The following is a 20,948-nucleotide window of genomic DNA, read 5'->3' on the forward strand; positions in this document are numbered from 1 at the left end:
ATGAGAACTCCACAGCCCACTCCTGAATGTATCGACTTCTTATTTCCCATAGGTATAGGAAAAGTAATTTTCCTCCAACACCGAGTACTCATAGCATATTGACTAAAAGGTACCTGTCAGTTAGAGAGGGATTGTTGAAAACAGAGCGCATCCTATACCCTTTGGACTTTCTCAGTTACCAACAGGATCACACAATTCATTGAGAAAGCTTGAGTTTGTCTTTTGCTGTCTATTGTTGTTTTATCAAAGGAAGCCCAGAGTAATAAAAGCAGTTAGTAATAAGTAACCAAATAGTTCTCTTCAATTAATATTTAAGCTTATCATGGAAATGATGAGGTACAACATGACTTGTCACATGACTAAGTCACCAAAAGAGCTCCCCTATATGTGAGGGTAGATAATTAATAGAACAAATAAAAATAATGGTGTTGTAAATACAGGCACTTGGCTTTGTTTATTTCCAGTTGATGTAAACCCCTAAATTGCATACATATGTTTAGCTCAAAATCTACTGGGAATTAAATGTAATATCATAAAAGAAAAATAAATTCCCACTTTTCATGAATCAGAGCCAAGTTACAGAGGGGATCTGCCTGTTACTGAGATTGCAATTTTGCAGGACAATAACAGAACAGAAAAATGTCTACTTTGAGAATTTGTTTATGGTACAATTAAAAAAGAGATGGAGGGAGGATTAGCCTATAAGACTGACTGCCAAGATCTATTTTTAATCTTTTGATGTACAATCTCTGTATTTTCCTCATTGTCGGGTGATACCTATTGGAAAAAAGATCAGTAGACTTAGCTGCTCCTCATATTCCTTTTAAGTGGGTTAAATTGCTGTGGAGAAAGTATCTCCTTCTGCTCCTATTTCTAAATTTGCTGTTAGTCCAAAACAAATTATCAGGAAAAGAGGTGGAAGAAATTGATCTGGTTCTTCCCAGATAAAGGAAGAGAATTTTTTGCCCCTTGGAACTGTTCACTAGTGTATTCATTTATAACTACTGCACCTGGACTGCAGTGCAGTACAGGAGACAAGCCTCAGCCTGCCTCCACACCCTTTTTGGTGGTGGAATTATAATGATAGAAGACAAGTATATATATAGGGAAAGAAAAGAATATTGCTTATCATAGCAGTTTTACAACTGATTTCCATGAGATGTGTTCATTGCTAGTGCTTTATAATGCACAGCAGGTGAGTTTATCATCATAAATAACTTGGAAAGTGGGGGTTTGGCAACTGATTTGTGTCTCTTAAGATGATCATTTAGGTGAGTAGCTCATTAACTGAAATCTTCAAGAAAGCTAAAGTATGACAGTTTGCATACCATTTCTCCTATAGAAAAAATATGAATATTCTAAGATTAAGGAGACATATAAATGTTACATAATATTTTCAGATTGAAGTGACTTGGGAGGTTTCTTTGTCCATGCACGTTTTTCTTCTATCAATTTAAATTTACTAATATTACGATTTATATAAAATACAAGAACAATATTTTACAAAATGCTCCAGATACAAAATAAGATTTATATTATCATATAATTTATTGATTTAAGAGGTAATTAAGTTTACTTTCAACTGCCTTGTTTTAAATATTACTTGCAATTAATTTTATAATGGCTTCCAGTTACTAGATTTCAGGTACCATTTCAGAAGAATAATTGGTAGTAGTTAGTCCCTATTTAAGGCGAGAGAAAATTCCCCTCTGAATTACTGCATTTCACATAGTAATTGAGTTCATAGTCTTGACTTATTTTATCTTGTATTCTCATGTTAGGATTTGGAATCTTTTGGAAACTCATGAGAATTAAATCTGCTGATGGAACTGCATCTCTAAAAGAAAAGTCTAATAAAGGATTGATTATGCTTTCTCCGAATATCTTGAGGCATTTGACTGATTGCTCTGAGTTTGGAAACAGATCTTGTCCGGAGAGCTTTAGATCAGCAGGAGTATGAGAGGCACTATATCTATTTGTAACTGCAGTCCTCATTCTCACCATCTTGGGGAATTTGACCATAATAAATTCCATCTCATATTTCAAGCAGCTTCATTCTCCGACCAGTTTCCTCATCTTATCCATGGCTGGCACAGATTTCCTGCTGGGCTTTGCCATTATGCCCTACAGCATGGTGAGGTCTATAGAGAAATGCTGGTTTTTTGGAATAATATTCTGCAAAGTTCATTACAGTTTTGACTTGATGCTCTGTTTAGCTTCCATTTTCCATCTTTGTTCCATTGCCATTGATAGGTTTTATGCAATCCGCCATCCTCTGCATTACACCAGCACCATGACTGTCACAACCATAAAACAAATTGTAGCAGTCTGCTGGTCAGTGCCTGCTGCTTTTGCTTTTGGTGTGGTTTTCTCGGAAGTTTATGCTTCTGAAATTGAGGGCTATGAAAAGCTAGTTAAATGCTTGTGCCCTATTGTGTTCAACAAACTGTGGAGAGCTTTTCCATTTACAGTTGGTTTCTTTGCTCCTGCTTGCATTATGATAGGAATTTATGTTAAAATTTTTACAGTCTCCCAAAGGCACACATGGGAGTTGAGCCAGACACACAGGCACTCAAAAATTGATAAGAAACATGAGCTTTCTAAGAATAAAGATAGGAAAGCTGCTAAGGCTTTGAGTATTGTTATTCTGGGTTTCTGAATATGTTAGTTTCCTCATTTTTTGGAATCTTAATTGATCCATTCTTAAATGTCTCTGTTCCTGTATCTCTGTTCGATTCTGTAAACTGGCTTGGGTATTTAAATTCTTTCTGCAATACATTAATATATGGATTTTTCTATCCATGGTTTCGGAAAACATTTCTTAAAAGGTAAAATATTTAACCAGCATTTTCATACAATAAAACTTTTATCTGAAGATCAGTCACAGTAACAGATTCTATTAGTGACAGTAGCTCTAGAAATGAAGAAACAGTGGCTTACTGGATATTCATGGTTCAGTAAAAGCCTGAAATGTATAACATGAATTTTATGAGTCAGTTCTGTAAAATTCTCTCTAATAAATCATTTATTACCTCTAACCTATCATTTCTGTTGAATTTTCTCTAATAAATCAGACTAATTTTATATGATATTTATTTATCACTTGTTTTCACTCTTAATGCCTTGATAGTGTTTTGGAAGTATGAGTCTTTCTAGAAACCCTTAATGCATTGATATGGGTTTTTTAATTTCAGAAATTGTTTACATGCGGCCCATAAACTCAGTATTTCACTTCATCTTGTATGCGTGCAGCTAATCTTTTTAGGGTTCACCATTAATAATCCTAAACTGAATACATCCAGGCTCATACTGGTCTTTGTCACTCCTTTGTAAAGGGGACAGATGTATAGAGTTTACTGTTATTCCCAAGCAAATAGAATGGGAGTGTAATTTTGGCTTGAAGTTGACCTTTTCCTGAAAATAATAGAATCAAGTTTTCAACCCTTATTTCTTGTGCACTTCATACTTGGGAAGGAGTACGCAGGAACAAGAGTATGACTCATACTCAGGTATGTTCTTGTCCTGTCTTTGCTTAGATGTCAGGCTCCAGATGTTATAAAATACCCTTGCTGACATCCAGCCACACTGTCACACTGAACTGGAACATCTGATTGAGGTCCTTGCCATGCTGAGCTCCCTCTGAAGTCAGAAAGAGGTATTGTTAGCATTCATGTTAGTTACCTGCTTAAAATAAGTTTGGCTGAGCTGTCATTACTGAATGCAGCCACTGCAATCTTTTTATTGTGAATTGTACCTCTGGTTTACCTTTTGCGGTATGCATACAGTGTATACTCTACCCTTATCAAACAGTGACTACCACAAAGCTATCCATATTTATCCACTTCTTGACTTATCACATCTATACTAGCATGCCATGCCAGTGATAGCAGCTTGCTTTCTTTGCTGAGAACTTTTTTGTTCTATTTTGGATCTGGAGAATTCCAATTGCACACCAACTCTGAAATACTTAAGACGACAAGGAGCTGGAAAGTCACAGACTTATCTGAGGTGTTGCATAAGGCTCTCACCTTTCACAATAGAAACATAAACCCAAAGACTTTAAGTTGATACAAGTTTTCTGTATCACGAGTTATCTGTTCACGAGTATCATTAGCTGAACAGACAGATAAGGGCTGGATGCAACAAAGTCTTTAGGCACCTAGGATTTGGATAATATACTGTCCCATACCATTGCTAAATGCATGCCGAGGGAGCCCCCTGGATTAAACAGGAGAGCAGCAGGATCAGTGCTCAGGGAGAGCAAGAAAACTGAGCAGCAGGTTGCTTGCAGCCAGCGACTCAGCTCTAGAGAGCTGGACCTGTAACACAGTGCTTTCCTGAGGACCAGCTCTCTGGACACTCATGAAGCAGAAGAGCAACTTTTTGCATACATTTTACATGACAACTTAGTGGCCAGGGTACCATCTGGGATGTCACCAGGAATTCTTGATTCTCCTTTTGGAGCGGAGCCATATGAAATACACAGTGTTTGGGGATAGTACAGAGAGCCTGCAGTATGTCCACAAAGGCAGGGAGAGGGGAGCTTCATGATCCCATTTATGCAGCAGAGATGGTGTTCCTGCCAGCTGTGCCAGATCGTGTCTGCACGAAGCTCAATGCAGCTTCTTCAGAGAAACTTGATTGGAATTAGATCTAGTTTAATCTAGATCTAGTTAAAATTGGTCCATCAGGGGTTTTTCTTGAAAGGTAACAAATGATATATGTCCCTGACATCCTTCCAGCAGTGAAACCATGAGTCAAATGATGGATCACAAAAAATTATATAGAGCACTAGTCTTAGAGATAACTATAGATCCTTTTTAAGTGTCTTCACAAAGTTTGCTACCAGCAATATTTGCCACAGTTCTCAACTATTTTGCAGAGTTTAAATCCCTTCTGTTAGTTACACAAGAACGTGTTGCGTTAATGTTAGGTGTCTGAGTCTCTAAATACACATTCAGGTATTTCTGAAAACTCTTCTGAGTATTAGATGTCTAGCTGGTGACACACAATGCAACTGGAGATATTTTAAGTAATAATTAAATTACTTCATTAACATGCAGCATAAATCATTCAGAGTCAACCCAATACATTACATTCTCCTATAAGAACAACATTTCTCTCAGACAGCACATCTTCAGGGAACAATTTTGAGCTATCCGTGAGGCTTCAGTGTGTCATGTCCTTCTGTGTGTTCAGTGTGTGCTCTTGGATGTTAAATGAGTATCTAGTCAGTCTTCCTACCCAATTTGCAGCTTACTAGTAGGTCTTCAGTAGTTCTTCCAGCCAAAGGGTCTTGCAGATGTGTCAGATGGTGTAATTTGGCTACTGAGCAACTTAGTGGCATGCCATGCTGTTCTACCTGCTGTTAAACTTGATGCTGGTGCTAAACTTGGTGCTAAAAAAAACCACTGCTTGGCACAAAACCTAGGGAATCAGAATAAAAGGGAATTCTTTTGTGGACCACACGTGCTGCTGTCAGAAGTACCTGACATTCAGTTCAACGGGGTACACCACTTACGTTCAGTTGCAAGTACTACAGATCTCAATTTCTTCCTCTCCTTTATATCAAGGTAAGTTTGTGTTGGGTTTTTTTTTCTGAAACACATGCCTATGCATTAATCTATTTTTCCACCCTATGCAGTGAAATGTTTTGACAGGAATTCTTGTCTATGTCAAATCCAGATGGTGTTCTCATTCCTGAGGGAAGCAGCCAGAAGGGTTAGGATTTCTTGTATCTTCTATTGCTGTGAATTACCCTAGCAAGAGCTAATGTTGCTCTCGGAGGGTATATTTCCAATTCTGGCTTCAGGAGGGAGCTCAAGCTTCCACATCCAGGCAAGCCCCTCAGTCTGAGAGCACCTCCACGGCCCTTTTCCTTTCTGAAACATCCCAGATTGAACATGTAGGACAGCAAAATATGCTTTAGAGCATTCCAGATGGGAAATCCACACTCAGCCTCTCTCTTGCAGCACCTTGAACACCTACATTCAGAGTGTCTTCAAAGCCAGCGATTTTTATTTTAAAAAGTTTTATATTTTTACTCTTAAATGGTTTGCAGCTCAGGAGCTTGCAGGTATATCTACAGTGCCTGCTTGTGGTCAGAATAGTTAAATTCACTATTTTTTTCTTTTTGTCTTTTCTGTCACAGCCTAAACATTGAGAAAGGATTTCCTACCCTCTTGTGGAGTCCACAGGCAAAAGCACCTTTAACAAAAAAGTCAACAATATCTTAAATTAAGACAGGAGTAAAAAAAAAAAAAGTTTGGGTTGCAGAAACAACAGCTGAAAACTTTGAGAAATAGATTTTTTTAATTTTGCAAGTTCTCTGTTGATTTTTACTTTACACCTTAATACTGTGGAGGACTTAAAAATATTTAGCATGAAGTTCCAAAACTAGTCCTTCAAGATTTAAATTAAAAATTTTTGGTTTAAAGGCATTAATTTTTCTATTAAAAATTAAAATATGTCAAAGAACTCAGACAAGTTCAGGCAAATTAATGCTCAACAGCCAGCATACATTTTCCAATTATAATGTTTTTTGACAAAAAAAAGACAACATTTTAATCATCTTCTATTAAAATTAAGTAAATGAAAGTAATTGTTGCAAGAAACTCCTGGCAAAGGGCTATATACAGTAGTAACAGTAACATATTAAAGTAATCAAATTATCTTCCCTATGGATGAGCTGCATGTCTACCTTCATGGCTGCAGCAGCAACAAGCATCAATGAAGCATTACAGAGAACACTGACATAGAAAAGGATGTGCAGTGTCTCAAAAGACAGCCATGAATCTTTTTATCTATATATAAACCAGGAACATTCTAGTTCTTCTTGTAAGAAAGGAGGAATGTTTTCACTTTCATTTTGAATTCCACATTTCCACCAAAATACAGAATGGAGAAAAAAGACCACTCAAAGCAGCTTTGGATTTTAATAAAGAAAGGATACCTAAACACACAGAAAAAAAAGCAATCTGGTAGTGCTTTGGGGTGCAGACTAGACCAAGATGAAGAGGCGGAGGAAGGGAGCCTTCTGAGGAAAGAAGGGATATAAAAACAAGCAAATATTTTTTTTTTCACTCTGATTTGGCACAGCCTTTTTTTGCTCCGCGCCAGCAAACAGAGGCTGCCACTGCAGCAGGTTGCAGACAATGCCAGATGGGAGGGAGGCTGCTGGCCTCAGTCACCAGTCCCCATCAGAATTGTCCCCCACCCTGTGTTTGGGATCCTGCCCTCAGACACTTTAATTTCAGAGCCTGTGCTGTGACTGAAGTGCACTGGCACTTCAGGTACCTGACATCAGCAGAGCTAAGAGCCAGATTTTGTTCCCTCATCCTTCAGATCAGATGTTGAGTGACAGAAGTGACTGTCACAGCACTTGTGACTGTCACATTTGTCTCCAGACCTGATGTAACACTGTAATCATGATGGTTTAAAAGCACTTCTGAAGACATAAAGATATGCTTTAAATAAATCAGAAGAGGCAAGGTTTGACTCAAAGGAAGTATTGTGTACTGAAAGACATCCTTTTCCCAAGAAAACTCTCCCCAACAGTTCTTGTTCTTCTATGTTTAAGTAATTTTGTTTTACCTGATTTTCTTCCCCAGGACTGACTGTGTTGCAATACTTTCGTGAATATCTCAAGTTGCCAAATCATGACTTCATGCAGCTCTGGAGCTCACAGCTGGTGTAATATTGGCTTGGCTTTGTTAAGATTTCAGTGCCTAGAAATGCAAGGCTTGGGCTTTGCCCCTGTGCATGGGTAGAACCATTCTGTCCAAAATGGGGGGAAATATGTCTGTGAGTGGTTTCATCCATCATCTCCAGATATCCGCTCTCTCACCAAGTTTCTGATTTACTTTGCGGTCAAAACTGACTTTTCCTCAGTGTTATGCTATGGCCCACGTCACAGCCAGCTCCATTAAATCATGCTGGTAGCTTGGGGCTCTCCTTCAAACTCTACACATCTTGTCATGCAGTTGTGTGTAGCACCTCACCTTCCTGTTGGAGTTTTCTCTCTTGATTGTAATTATACTATCTTTGACCAATTGCATTAGATCCCCAAAATTACATCCCTATGAAAGAAGTAATTTTCTTAGATGGCTCATGAATTTTATTCTTGTCACATTTAGCATGGTTTTCTCAGTGTTAAATACTAACTGGTTTGTTTAATTTTGGTTTGCTTTTTTTGTTGTTGTTGGTTCTTTGGTTGGTTTTGTTGTTCTTGACTGCTTTTCTCCAATAGTTGATATTTTTACCAGCTTCTCAGCACCTAAGGACTTGTGCAATGCTGCCTTCAGGATGGATTATTTCAGCTCTGCCTGCAGACCTATAATTTATGCTTTGTTTGATTCAAGAAAACCTTTGAAAATGGTCATTGCAGGTGCAATATTCAGATTGCTATTTTCAGGGTACTCTACTGCCTTCCTGTAAAAACTTGGATACGTAGTCATATTCATTATACATTAATTAGCAGCTCCTGGAATTACTTTCAGAAAACTTTGCAAATACTTATATATGTTCTTTTATTTTTTCAATATTTACATATACTGTCACATACAGTAGCAGGTAACCTATGAGTGTACTTACATACAGCAAAATATTACAATATCCCAAGAAATGTGCCATATTCTAGGAAATGACAACTGACAACACATACAGGATACATTATCCAGATTCTCTGCTGTGTGTACAGAGTCACAAGCTACATGGCCATGACACTGAAGAACCTCTGTGTCCAACAGCCAGTGGGAACGCTCATGTTTAAGTTGCATGAGGTAATTATTTAGATATCATTATCTGAAAATTAGCACCCTCGTCATCCCAATCTATTAACCAAACTTTCCAAATGAACCAGGAGATCAGAATGGAGCCAAAAATTTTTCCGGCTGAAAATATTCCATCATCTTTATCTACTCACAGGGCTCCAGACATGGCACTGGGAAACTAACCTCAGCCTGCTGTTATAAAGGTAATTTTTCATTCTGTAGCTGAAAAATTTTTTAAATGTGAGTTGATTTAGGGTATGATGGTGTGGTCTCTGAACAACTGCCTGTTTCTCCATGTGCTGCACTGCACTGCTTATGAAAATTAGTTATCGTCTAGGGAGGTGGGTACATTCCCTCAGAGGAATTAAAAGTTAGATATTTTAAAAGGTAGTAAATCAAATCAAAATAAAAAATCCTATCATGTTTGTCAAAGGTTGCATGGTCAAAACTTCAATTCTGTCTTCCCAGTGGTTACTGCACAGTCAGGAAAGTGGTTACTTTCCCACAGGCAGGACACCAAAGTGATAGTTGGGTGCTACCAGGCAGCTCCTCTAGTGTGTAGAAGGAAGATGATCCTATTTGGTGATGCAGGACATTTCAGTGCATCTGGCTTTTCTAATATTATGGGCTGATAATTTTTTTTATCAGCCCATAATAATAGTGATAGTGATTTTTATTTCTTTTTGTGACAATTTAGCAGAAATCAATATCTCATTCAAGTAACAGTACCAGTAGTGAAACATTGTCCAGTAAGGGAGGAATAAAATGTGTTTTCTACAGAGTTTGAAAGTGATGTTTGATATCCATGGAGCAGCTGTGGACCAGAGCATTATCTCTAATCTTGCAGATCCCACACTGGACAAGCAAGAAAGGAATTGTGGGCAATTATATTGGCCATTTCTGCTTTCTTTGGTGGAAATAGCAGGGACTGAGTAGTATCTGTGCAGCCTGGGATCTGTGGTCTGGCTGCAGGTCAGTGATGCACAGGTGCCTGGAACAAGCAGAAGATGTGTTAAATGTAGGTGTTGAGGAGATCTACTTCAACCTGCCATGCGCTCACCTTGCCCCTTGCCTAGGGCAGTTCAGCCACTTCTGCCCGCTTTGTGCCACTAAATAATTGCTGAGTGTAAAAAGGCAGCTTTGCGTGGGTCATTTGATGCTTTCCACAGGTTGAACTACTTGGTGGCTTGTATTTAGGTATTATTTCTTCATTCATTTTGTTCTGCCAGGGCTGTGAAACACAACACATTACATTTCCCCCTCCCCTTCTTTTCTACCAGCTTAAAATAACTTAAGTTTCTAATATTTCTTCTAAGATAGGAATTAACAGGTCCTGTTAACACATTGCTTGTTTTGGTTAGATTATTCCCAGCTGACTTTTGGTTTCCTCACTTTAAACAACAGCAAAGTGGATTGGGAGCTCTGGGGAAGGACTGTATTGGTTGTCACTGCAGAACTCTTTCGCAGTCTTGGGATTACTTTTAACACCCGTTATTAATTAACTCTTCTGCAGGGAACTATTGAACCAGAGGATGTCACATTTGACTATTCAACTTTTTTTCTGTGTGTATTTTGATGTTTTCTGTCACATCTTTTGCAATTCCTCTGCTTCATCACTAAACACTAAGTTCACTACAAACTGCACTTTGGGGCCAAAGGGCTTAATCAGAAAAAAATTTGGACAGAAAAAAGTGATGAGAGAGAATGTTCTGAAGATGAGGAACTATTGGGATTTTTCACTTTATTATGGGATTAATAATTGCAAATTTGTCATAATAGAAAAAAATGAGACAATAAAAGGATAATAAGATCAATAAATTGAAAGAAAAACATTTCAGTTTGCATTAGGACAATCCTAGATTGAAATAAATATATGAGTTGTTAATTTCAAAGATAACAGAAAAAATATCTGAATTTATTCTTTTTATCAATTTTCTGAACTAAATCATCCTTTTTTAATTTTTCTCTAATCCGTCAGCTGAGTAATTTGGACACAGATGCTACAGATGGGGATGCCAGTGAGTTCTTTTCGCTCCATATTCACTTCCACTTTTAACATGGTTTAAGTTGCCACAGCTAACTTACAGAGGTATTGCTTCTAAAACTGATCATATAGGTGTGTCCTATATAAGTACTTGAATGGATAGAACACAGACCAATGCAATTAAAAGCAGGGAAACATAAAAGCGGAAGTTAAATAAAAGTAGGATGCAGCAGGTAGAAGAATTTCTTGTGAGTGCTTTGGACTAGAATTTCCCATAGTTACAAAGCTTAGGGTCAAATGTTGCTTTTTGTGTAAGAAATATGAAGAAAAAATACATACCACACGCTATGGAGACCCCCTGTCTCAGAGGTGGGGTGTGCTACACTTAGCAGGATTTTAAACAGGACGGAGTGAATATTTACTCTCCAAACTTTCCCGCCACTCTTCAGTAATGATAAAACACTCACATACAATACAGTAACTTCTTCAGAGATGATCACTTCTCACTACTACAAGAGAGGGCAAAAGCCTGCCCTATGGGCTATATGGCTGTAATACAAGTGATGGAAGATTTGGGATTTGGGCACGCTAGCTCTGTATAGGTCATTTTAGTAGCCTACAGCCTTCTCATACTATTATATTCTATTTAAAGATCCCAGTCTGACTCTTTTGGAAGCTGTGAGGAAAAAATGCACAGCAAAGGGGCACTGATGATGGCCCTTTTAGAAAATCAATAATCCTTTGAAACTGTCTTGTTCTATTTTAAGGAACTCAGACTCAGAGGTTACTTAGAGATATTTAGATCTTAAAAGTTATGTGCAGGAGTTTTAATAAAAAAGACATTGGCTATGCATGACTTCACTGCAGATTGAACCATATCAGATAGCACTCTTATCCTGTTTTTCTGTATGTTTTCCTGTGGATTACTGGGCTGCATAGTACATTCAATGAAACTTCAGTTTGAGACTGTATCCACCAGTTTTGTCTGAAGAAGGGAGGGTAAAGACAAGGAACATCTTGAGTATGATGAGCATTTTTTAATTTTGTGGTTGCATTCTTAACGTTATAAGTTAATACATATTAAAAAGCTCTTCCTGTTCCAAAGCATATGGATGTAAATTGTCCTTAATTGAGCCTTTTCTTAATCGTGAACTGATCTCTTTTTTCATGACCAGATGAGAAGAGAGAGGAAAAAATACAAAGTGAATCCAACAAATAATGCATGCAGAGCTGGAGTCTGGGGTTGGGGGAAGGGGGGCAGTGGGATCTGGGCAGGCTGACATCAGCAAGTCAGGATGATAAACAACATGAGTAGGAGTATTGCGTCTCAGCTACACATAGAGGCATCCAAGAACAAAAGGAAAGCAGCAAAGACTCTTTGGGTAGATGTAAAGTCCATCTTTTGTGTTGGTTGCCCTTTTCTATTGACACCATCGCAGACAGACTTCTGGATTTCATTACTCCTCCAGCTCTGTTTGGTCCTAATTTGATTTGCTTACTTCAGTTCGGTCTGCAATCCTGCATATTGTGCATCTATGTATTTTCCTACCATTGGTTCAGGAAAGCTGTGAAACTTGTCTTAACGTGTTGGATCTTTCTTAAAATCTTTGTTCAGCAGCAAGCTGCATGGTAAAATTTTGTACTATTTATAAGGGAGTTATTTTCTACCTCACTATTACGAGCATTTTATTAGGAAAAAAAAATTATAGTAACTCTATACAAAATTAACAAGCATACAAATAAAATTCTAATAATTAGACCTTTTTTTTCAGTTAATGTTGTGTAAACCTATCGTTAGGTTTTGATGCCTTAAGGTCCTTTTAGTTTTTTGATTTTTCTAATTTTTATAAGTTTTATAAGTAGTTATATAGTAGAAGTAGATTTAGAAGCAGCAGCATTTCATTCCTTTACCCTTAACACAGAAGCTACATAGATTACCAACCCTCTAATCCCATTCTATGCTCCCCATATCAATTCTACCCCTGAATTCCATCAGGACATGTTTAGTCTCACTCTAAGATAGGCCTGTTCTGTTTGGAGAATGCTTGTATTTTAGCCTAAACCGCAGAACACAGTCAGAAACTGGGTAACCGTGTACCCTTTGTGCTCTGAAGAAGATGAAGATTGATAAAGAGGTGATCTCAAAAGACCCCAGCCCCAATTCCCAAGAGGCAGATCAAGGGTGGTCCAGGGCAAAAGTCAGAGGGTGAAAAAATCTCGGATTGGACAGGCAGTATTATAAATTGTAACATCTGTAACAGCGTGGGGTGTGCATCTTGTAACTTTGTGCCTAGGCACAAATTAAATCCTTTCCTTATCTTACCTTAAAAACTAAATTGTCTCAGAGTTTTTTTCTCCCTGAATTTTCTTTTTAGGCAACAGTTTGAAAGTTGTTAAAATCTTTAATGCCTCTTAAAAAAACTAATTCTGTTGCATAGTCATCTGTATATTTTCTGAGTGACAAACACTAGAAAAACAAACAGCTATAGTAAGCATGCAGCTAAGAGCAAGAGACTAGCAGATGCCCTACAGCTTACTAAAAAGAGTGGTCAGTTTTTCACTACATGCAGCAGGCAATTGGATCAGGCCCTACATGTGTAAGAAGCAGACAAAGCAATTGCACAGTAGATATTCTGTAGGAAATCAGTGAAATACAGTGATTGTTGTAGAAGCTATATATTTTGATATATGCAATAAACTAATGGTAAAACTCTTTTTCCTCTGTTTTATCTTATCGTTATGTTTTTGTACAGCAAGAACAGTTTCTTTTGCTAGTACAAAATTAGCTACATCTGTGGGACATTGTAACTTGTTCAGACACGTGCTTATTTCAAATCCTTTGTGGTTTTGTCCTTAATGTTAAGACCCTGGTCAGAGAAAATATTGGTATTCAAAATAATTAAAGCTAAAACATATAACTGGAGGAAGGAGAAGAGAAGGAGAGCTTAAATTATATTTTTGGGGATGTCCTGAATACATAGTGATCATAAAATGTTGGTCATCTTAAACTGTGACATTTATGAAGTCTTATGCCTGGAGGTGGAGTGTAATTCAATCTCACTTCATTCTCCCACTGTCTGATGTACCTCCAGTTTGCTATATTCATTGTTTCTTTGAACATAAGCCAAAGCTGCTTCTACTGTTCCTCTGTCTACTCATGCTGTAGCATGAAGGTAAAAACCTGATCCCCTACTGCATGCAGCTGTAGATTTTCTGTAAAAAGGGTACCAAACCCAAGGCATCAGGCTAAGGACTGAACAGCAGAATAGGATTCTTATAAAAGTTCAGGTGCCAAATTACCACAGAAACATATAGGAAAGCTGTGGTACATGCTGGAAGACCTAGACTGTGGGATGAGTTTTGAGATTAAGACTCTTAAATTTAATATGTACAGGTAGGTGTTTATAATTATGGTAATTGTCTAAGTCCTGATTACAACTACAGCTGGAATGGCTGTTTAAGCTCAGGTTGTAGTCAGTGGGTATTCAAAGGATATGAATCATTTGCCTAATGCCACCTAAGGTGTCGTAGGGAACTTGAGATATCTACACAGAGAGTACCAATGAAGCAGTAGCTGAGAGCAAGGTGGGACCCATCTGGGCATCTTAAATGGTACTAGATGCTTATCTGTGGGGTACATAACAGATTTTTGACATTTAGCCATGTAGAAATCTCCAAGTCTCAAACTGAGTCTATCCTAGTGACATCTTAACATCTTCCATTGACACCTTCTGCTCTGAACTCACTGCAGACAAATCCATAGAGAAAGGGAACATCCACTGAGTTTCTAGTTGTTTTTTGAGATATTTTCTACCAGTCCTCAACTGATCACAGAGGGTATATGCCATGAACGCATTCAGTTGCCCCCCTTTATTTTTTGAGTCCCACTGCATAATCTGTCTTTGCTGTTTTCTTTTCTTCAATGGAGGTGGACGAACCTTGTTCCTGCAATGGGTGACCACTGTCTATGCTGCTATATAAGAACTATGCCATAACATCTTGTGACTGTTTCTAGATCTCCTTTTTGGCTAAATAACAGGGCAAATAATGGAGAGGGAAAAGCAGAACCCCGAGTACTGATGTGTACAGTCACAATGGGAGAACATAAAAGGAAAAGCTGCTAAAATTCTGGGAGTAGCCAAGTTTGCTTTCCTAATTTTCTGACACTGCATTTTGCAAATATTCTTAAACAACGTTTACCTCATCTTTGTAACTTGCCTTGTCCCCTTATCTTTGATGTCTGTTTCATTTACCTAGCCAAATTCTGTCAAGATCCCTTTGTGTGTTTTTTTTTTTTTTTTTTTTATTCCATATTGTTTCAAAAAGCAATGAAAGTAATTATGAGTTGAAAATTAGGAGTAGGAGGAAGATTATGAGGACCTGTAAAGTGAAAAATATTAATTGCTCAACAATGACCTCACTTTCCAAATGAAGACCTATTGGATTCCAACAGAGCTAGGTGCTGACCTTAACGTCCATATATTCTCTTACTTTTAATATTTTTCTTCTCTAGATTAGTATTTCTTTATCTGCATAAAATATTGCCATTTAATTTTATACACTATGTAAATGTTTATTATTTCAAAATGATCTGGCTGAAGTTAGAGGGATTATGTATTTGCAGGTACTACTTAAAGACTGGGCTTTGAAATAATAATGTCAGCTCATTTCACTAATGCCTATAAAAGTATAATATGTCTTTGAAAAGTAAACAGAAAAGCAAAGAAATATTTGAAAATAAGTTGCTAGTAAACTTTTTTTTGAGGGGGGAAACATTACCCATAGCAGGAACAGAATGTTTCTCTGTTTATGTAAAACATGCTACTATGTTAATTACTGCTACTGGAAAGCAAGTACCAACCTAAATAACACGCAAATTGTCATTCCTTTTTTTTTTTTTTTTTTTAATAGGTTTTACAGGCCATTCTGCAATATAATGAACCCATAAAATTGTTCAGGCTAGAAAACCATCATCCATCATAATTACGTACCGCATTAGGTGTATTAGGAACCTAATCTCATTTCAGAGTCTGGAGTGGATGCTTTTATTAAATTACCAAACAGAGATGATGACAATAAGAGGAATTGTTGCTGATGGTGGAATGCATCAGTAACAACCACCTGGGAAGCTCTGCCAGACGGTTTGACATCAGTACCAAATACTGGCAACATTGCTTTTCCTATCTAAAGCTAAAAGTGTGCAAGTGAAATGTGATGGCAGAGAATGAAATTGGCCCATAAGGTAAATTACAAATGACTTGCGCACTTGCTCACACCTTGAAAAGAGGACACTCATCAGGAATATGAGGCCAGGGTTGGGCTGCTTCCCCTTCATATCATCACGCATCATGCAGGCACGGAAATGAGTGCCTTATTTCTGCATCACTGGTGGCCCCAATGCTTGTGCCACCCACGCTGCTGGGCCTGTGTGTCTGCTGGTTTGGGGCCAGGGCAGGAGAAGGAGGTGGGAGGCAGGAATACAGTCAGGAAGGTGGGGCAGATCTGGGTACTGGGATAGGAGGAAGGTGTGCTCTTTCACAATCACACCATGCTGGTGTGGCTTAACTTCTAGCTCTTTCAGACATTGTATACCATACTGTGCATGGATTCTCAAACAGCACGTGATTGAAGTGACATGCCTTTCTTTTCAGTTTTACACACAATTAGTAGAATATAATTGGCAGATACTCTGCCCTTCAGTCATTAAATATCCGGAGCACCCTCCGTGGTGACTATGCATAGTAAGGTCTCAGCATTTTCCCCTTTTTTTCCCCAGAGCTTTCCCCATTTCATTTAATTGTTTGAAATTTGATCATGCTCCATGAGAAACAGGAAACATAAATGCATACATGATTCTGAACTCAATCCCCAGGTAATGCTTGTGTGGGAAGTCTAGAGAGAAGCCAATGAAATGCATTTAGAGACAAAATGGTGTAGCAGCACTCCCTTTCAGGAACTCTGATGATAACACTTAGAGACAGCTTCTTCACAAGGCCTGTCAATACACTATTGCTAGCAGAAGAAATTGAAGGAATTTTCCTGTTTTATTTAGAAATGTGAAACAAGGCATGTTCTCCCAGTCAATGGTTTTCCTATAGGAGTTAACAAAAATCTTCTGAGGGCGTACCATGTTCTTAGCAGTATCTGATCAATGGTCTAGGAACTTTCATAATTATTTTATTATTATATTAAAAAGCTATTTAAGTATTTTTACAGTACAAATAACATTTCAATGAAAAGTTTGTTTTATAATCCATCTTTCCCTCCCAGGTTGTAACATCATTGCTGTAATTGGTTGCTTTAAATAATCATATCACAAAGATTTTTACTTATTTAATAATAAAAAGTGGATGCTGATGATAAGTGAGCTAACTGCAGGTGAGGACCAGCATTTTCTTCATAAAACACCCAGCATTGCTAGGAAAGCATTTGGATACCTCCTTTCTATAGAATGTGAATGAACATTGATCAGTAATGACTGTGTATTACTTCCAAGCCTAAAAAAAATACCCAAGTGGTGATCCGTAGATAAAGTATTCTCACTGATGAGGGGTCACTTTAGAATAGGACATACGTTTTTGAAATCATATATAAAAGATGTACTATTCTCTGGAAAAAAGCTGACAGTGATCTCAGCTGAAGTTTTATAAAACAAGAGTGATTGGGCTCAATCAATGAAGTTTTATGACAAACATTTAGGATAATAACCAAGATGAGGCCTTAATTTGGAAGGGACTTGCATTATACTCTCATTAGTGCACCATCTAGTGGGATCATCTTGGATCAGCTTCGGTATGTCAACAGCATGGGGAAAACACCTGTCCAGATAGTAATGCTAAAATCATTGCTAATAACCTATTAAAAGTAGATTGACCATGTATACAGCACTCCTGCAACAAAAAGGTATATCAGAATGTTTTTTCCCCTAGTAACTTTAATTCATGAAAGTGAGAAAATGACATTTCCAAGCATCAGTTAACATAAGAACTATTTGTAGGCATCCGAGTCTTGCAGGTTAGGTTGTCTCTCCTTTCAGCATGCTTGCAGACCCATTGAGAACCATGTAAAGGGTAGTCTTGTTTTTTCAGATCTTTAACTTTGCTCCATTGTGTTGGTAGTTTAATGGACTTTTCTATTATTATTTGATTAGGATGCCTATTAAGTTTTCACTGCTCCAGCTATTTCTAAATCTTAGCAATCACCAAGATCTATGATGAAGCAGAAACAAACTTGCACTTTTCAAATTCTGCAGCTCTTCCCTAGGTGAGGCTAGGCCCTGCAGAGGTGGCAGCATTCCCAGCAACCGGGTGCTGTGGGATGTTTGCTGTGTATTTAATGTGCACGGGGATACACTCCAGATGAAGCAGCCCAGCCCCGGGGTTCTAGGAAGCATTTGGCCCTGACATTTTCGCTTTGAAGAAGTGGGGAGCATGAGGAAGCGCCTCAGCTGCCGTGCAGGTTGAGGTGAGCCTCGGGGCTCACCTGTCTCTCCTGCTCAGGCGGCTGGGTCAGGAGGAGCCCTGGTGCCGGGGCTACTGCCCTCACAGCCACGCGCGGCCTCCTCCTCCTCCTCATCCTCCTCATCCTCCCGAGCCCAGTCCTGGCAGCCGTGTGAACGCCCCCTTCTTTCCTCGTGTTCCTGGCATCACTTGCCCCCTCTCTCAGCTGTATATCATGTACCTCTGCATTTAAAGGCACCTTTAAATAGATCTACAGTTTCCCACTCACTTTCTTTGAAGTGTCCATTCCCATTTGGAGAAGAAATGACCCAAGCTGAAGGCGGAGCTGCAAAGCAGGGTCTTAACGAAGCAACTTCGTATTTTTCTCTGCAATATCGTTTCCTTGTTCATGTTTACCCCTACTTCCGGATGCAACAGTATCTATTCCCTACATTACACTCTCCCCACTCCCTATCCCCATTTTTTCCACTCGCACAGGGCTGCCCCTCTCCCCCCGGACGCCCCCGGGCCCTGCAGCAGCGGGGTCCCCTCGGAGGCCCGAGCGGTGCCACGCCCGCTCCTGCCCCGGCCCGCCCTGCTCTGGCACCGGCCGGGCAGGGCCGTACCTCCCTTCGCCGTCACGGCGGGGCGGGCCGGGCCGGGCCGGGTCCTTCCCGCCCCTCCACGCCCTGCAGCCGCCACCGCCCCCGCCGCGCCCCTGCGAGCGGGTTCGCCGGGGCCGGGTAAGAGCAGCCGGAGCCCCTCAGGGGTGCGGGGGGTGTTGGCTGTCCCCCCTCCCGCCGGGGATAGGGGTGACCAGGGCGGTGTCCAGCCAACCGGGAAGGGGCTGCCAGGCACGGGGAGCCCGTGAGAGGGCGGCGGGAAGGGCCGCAGCGCCCCGCGGGCCCTCGCTGGGTTCGGGGCCGCCCCCCTGTGCCCGGCCCTGGGGCGAGCGGGGCGGCTGCGGGCGGGACTGGGGTGACGGGGGTGGCGGGGCCGGGGCCTCGGCGGGGGCAGTGTTGGAGCGCAGTGGGTCGTGACAGCACCAGCCCCTTTCCCCTGCACCCTCCCGGGACACCCCCGGTACCGAGGCTTTGGACTGGGCGCTGGCCGCGATGCTCTGAGAAGGGAGTTGGGGCCTACAGCGGGTGTTTTACAGCAGTTTGTGTGGAACTGTAGGGTAGGACGCGCCTCCGCCGTGTGGAAGCGCTCCCCGTGCTGTTCCAGGTCCGAGGTGAGCATGTCAGCGGGAGGAAGGGAGATTATAAAAGTCACCGATGTAAATACCGACCCCGGGCCTGGCGCGCCGGGCCCCTGGGCCGATGTTATCGCTACTTTCCTGGTGAATCACTCTCCGCTGCATCAGGGATGGGCACTTCTGCAAACTCTGCAATTAAATGGAAGGTTTCGCTCCACTTTCCGTGCAATGCAAGGCACTGCATCTTAAATTGAAGAAGCCCAGTGATACAATCGCAGGAATACTTTGCCAGAAGCAATGTGCTCATGTGCTGTGACCCCCTCCACTGACGAACAAGCCTTGCAAAGGCAGAGGGCTGTGCCACGGGGCGAGAGGAGCGCTCCTGACGCGTTATTATCCAGTCTTGTGCTTTGCCGGCAGTGCAGCCCTTCTGCTCGGAGCTTGCAGTTTGTGCAAATACTGTTAACAGAAAAGAAAGGGGACAAAAAAAAAAAGTTAAAATATCTTAAAATTAGAAGAAAGTTATGCTAAATGGTGGCGTTGTTATAAACTGTGTTTGTGTTCCCTTCATGAAGATGTCTTTTGTAGTCTTATGGCAGAATATTAAGTGGCACTCTTCTTGGTGACTTACACTGAAGTGAAACTCTTGGGGGAGGAGAAAAAAAGAGACCATGAGCTATATGTAGTTATTAGCATCCTGGTGGGCCTCAGAGAGACTCGACATCCATTGCAGTGAGATTTTGTGCAAAAGTAACTTCTCACTTGGTGCGCTTGATCTGAGCACTTGGTTCAATGTGAACAAACTACCATTAGGGAGATCTGTGTTAGAATATCTAGCATGCCAGGTGTGCTGTGCTTCTAATCCATCTTCATTTTCACATGAAATGTTTGTCTGTCAGTAGCACAAGAAACTAGGCACTTTGAAACGGTCATTTCAGGTCCATTTTCAGACCTCCTGTTCCCTATCTTCCCCAATAGTTCCAGTCCCTAGTGTTCATTTTCCTATTCCTGCTTCATCATCAGGCCTTTAAACACTTTGTGCACTCCTAGGAAACGTAATTCTCTTAAGGCATTTTACCAAGAACTAAAATGTTCTTTTAGGCTTGTGAAAGCATGTGATTCTTACCTACTTCATTATAAATATCAGTGTGGATGAATCAGACAATTACAAACATTTTATTTTTTTTATCTGTGTATGCTAAGCATTGGTGATGCATTAGGCCTAGTAGTATTTTAGGCTTCTGTAATTTAGTTTTTCATGCTGGGCAGTTTAAACGCCACTGCTTTAAATTGCATCTTTGTTCAATGGAATCTTTTCTAGGAAAAATGACTAAAACACTGACCAGTGGCACAATCTAATAATTCTTTCCAGGAAAAAAAAAAAAAGAAAGAAAAAAAAAAGAAAAAAAAAAGAAGTATTTATAGCTGTTAGACAATGTAAACTTGGTTTTGTTAGGTTCCAGCATCACTAGTGTTGCAAGGCTGAGGGAATTGGGCAGAGTGGATAGAAAATTATCTTTTGACATCTTTTATGTTAGTGTTGCTGCAGGAGACAT

At 39.9% G+C, this 20,948-nt stretch overlaps 2 protein-coding genes across 3 annotated transcripts in view; both read left to right on the plus strand.

Annotated features, from left to right (window-relative positions):
• On the plus strand, positions 1 to 18,447 carry LOC114001478 (trace amine-associated receptor 2-like). The gene is given in 7 exon segments (XM_027746677.2): positions 1 to 52; positions 1,989 to 2,537; positions 12,040 to 12,144; positions 12,147 to 12,231; positions 12,233 to 12,275; positions 12,278 to 12,384; positions 18,255 to 18,447. Coding segments are annotated over 7 exon segments (1,134 nt in total).
• A 343-nt stretch (positions 18,448 to 18,790) lies between these two features.
• STX7 (syntaxin 7) overlaps positions 18,791 to 20,948 on the plus strand; it is a 32,605-nt gene continuing 30,447 nt past the window's right edge. The window contains exon 1 of one of the 2 annotated variants that reach the window (XM_027746662.2): positions 18,791 to 18,937. The gene's annotated coding sequence lies outside the window, so the exon portion shown is untranslated. Of the gene's footprint in view, positions 18,938 to 19,336; positions 19,429 to 20,948 lie in introns of those variants that run through there. The other variant, XM_039381775.1, reaches the window with a different exon arrangement.

Source organism: Pipra filicauda, unplaced genomic scaffold (assembly GCF_003945595.2).
Source record: "Pipra filicauda isolate LSUMZ 115617 unplaced genomic scaffold, ASM394559v2 scaffold23_size5868930_pilon, whole genome shotgun sequence".
NCBI lineage: Eukaryota > Metazoa > Chordata > Aves > Passeriformes > Pipridae > Pipra > Pipra filicauda.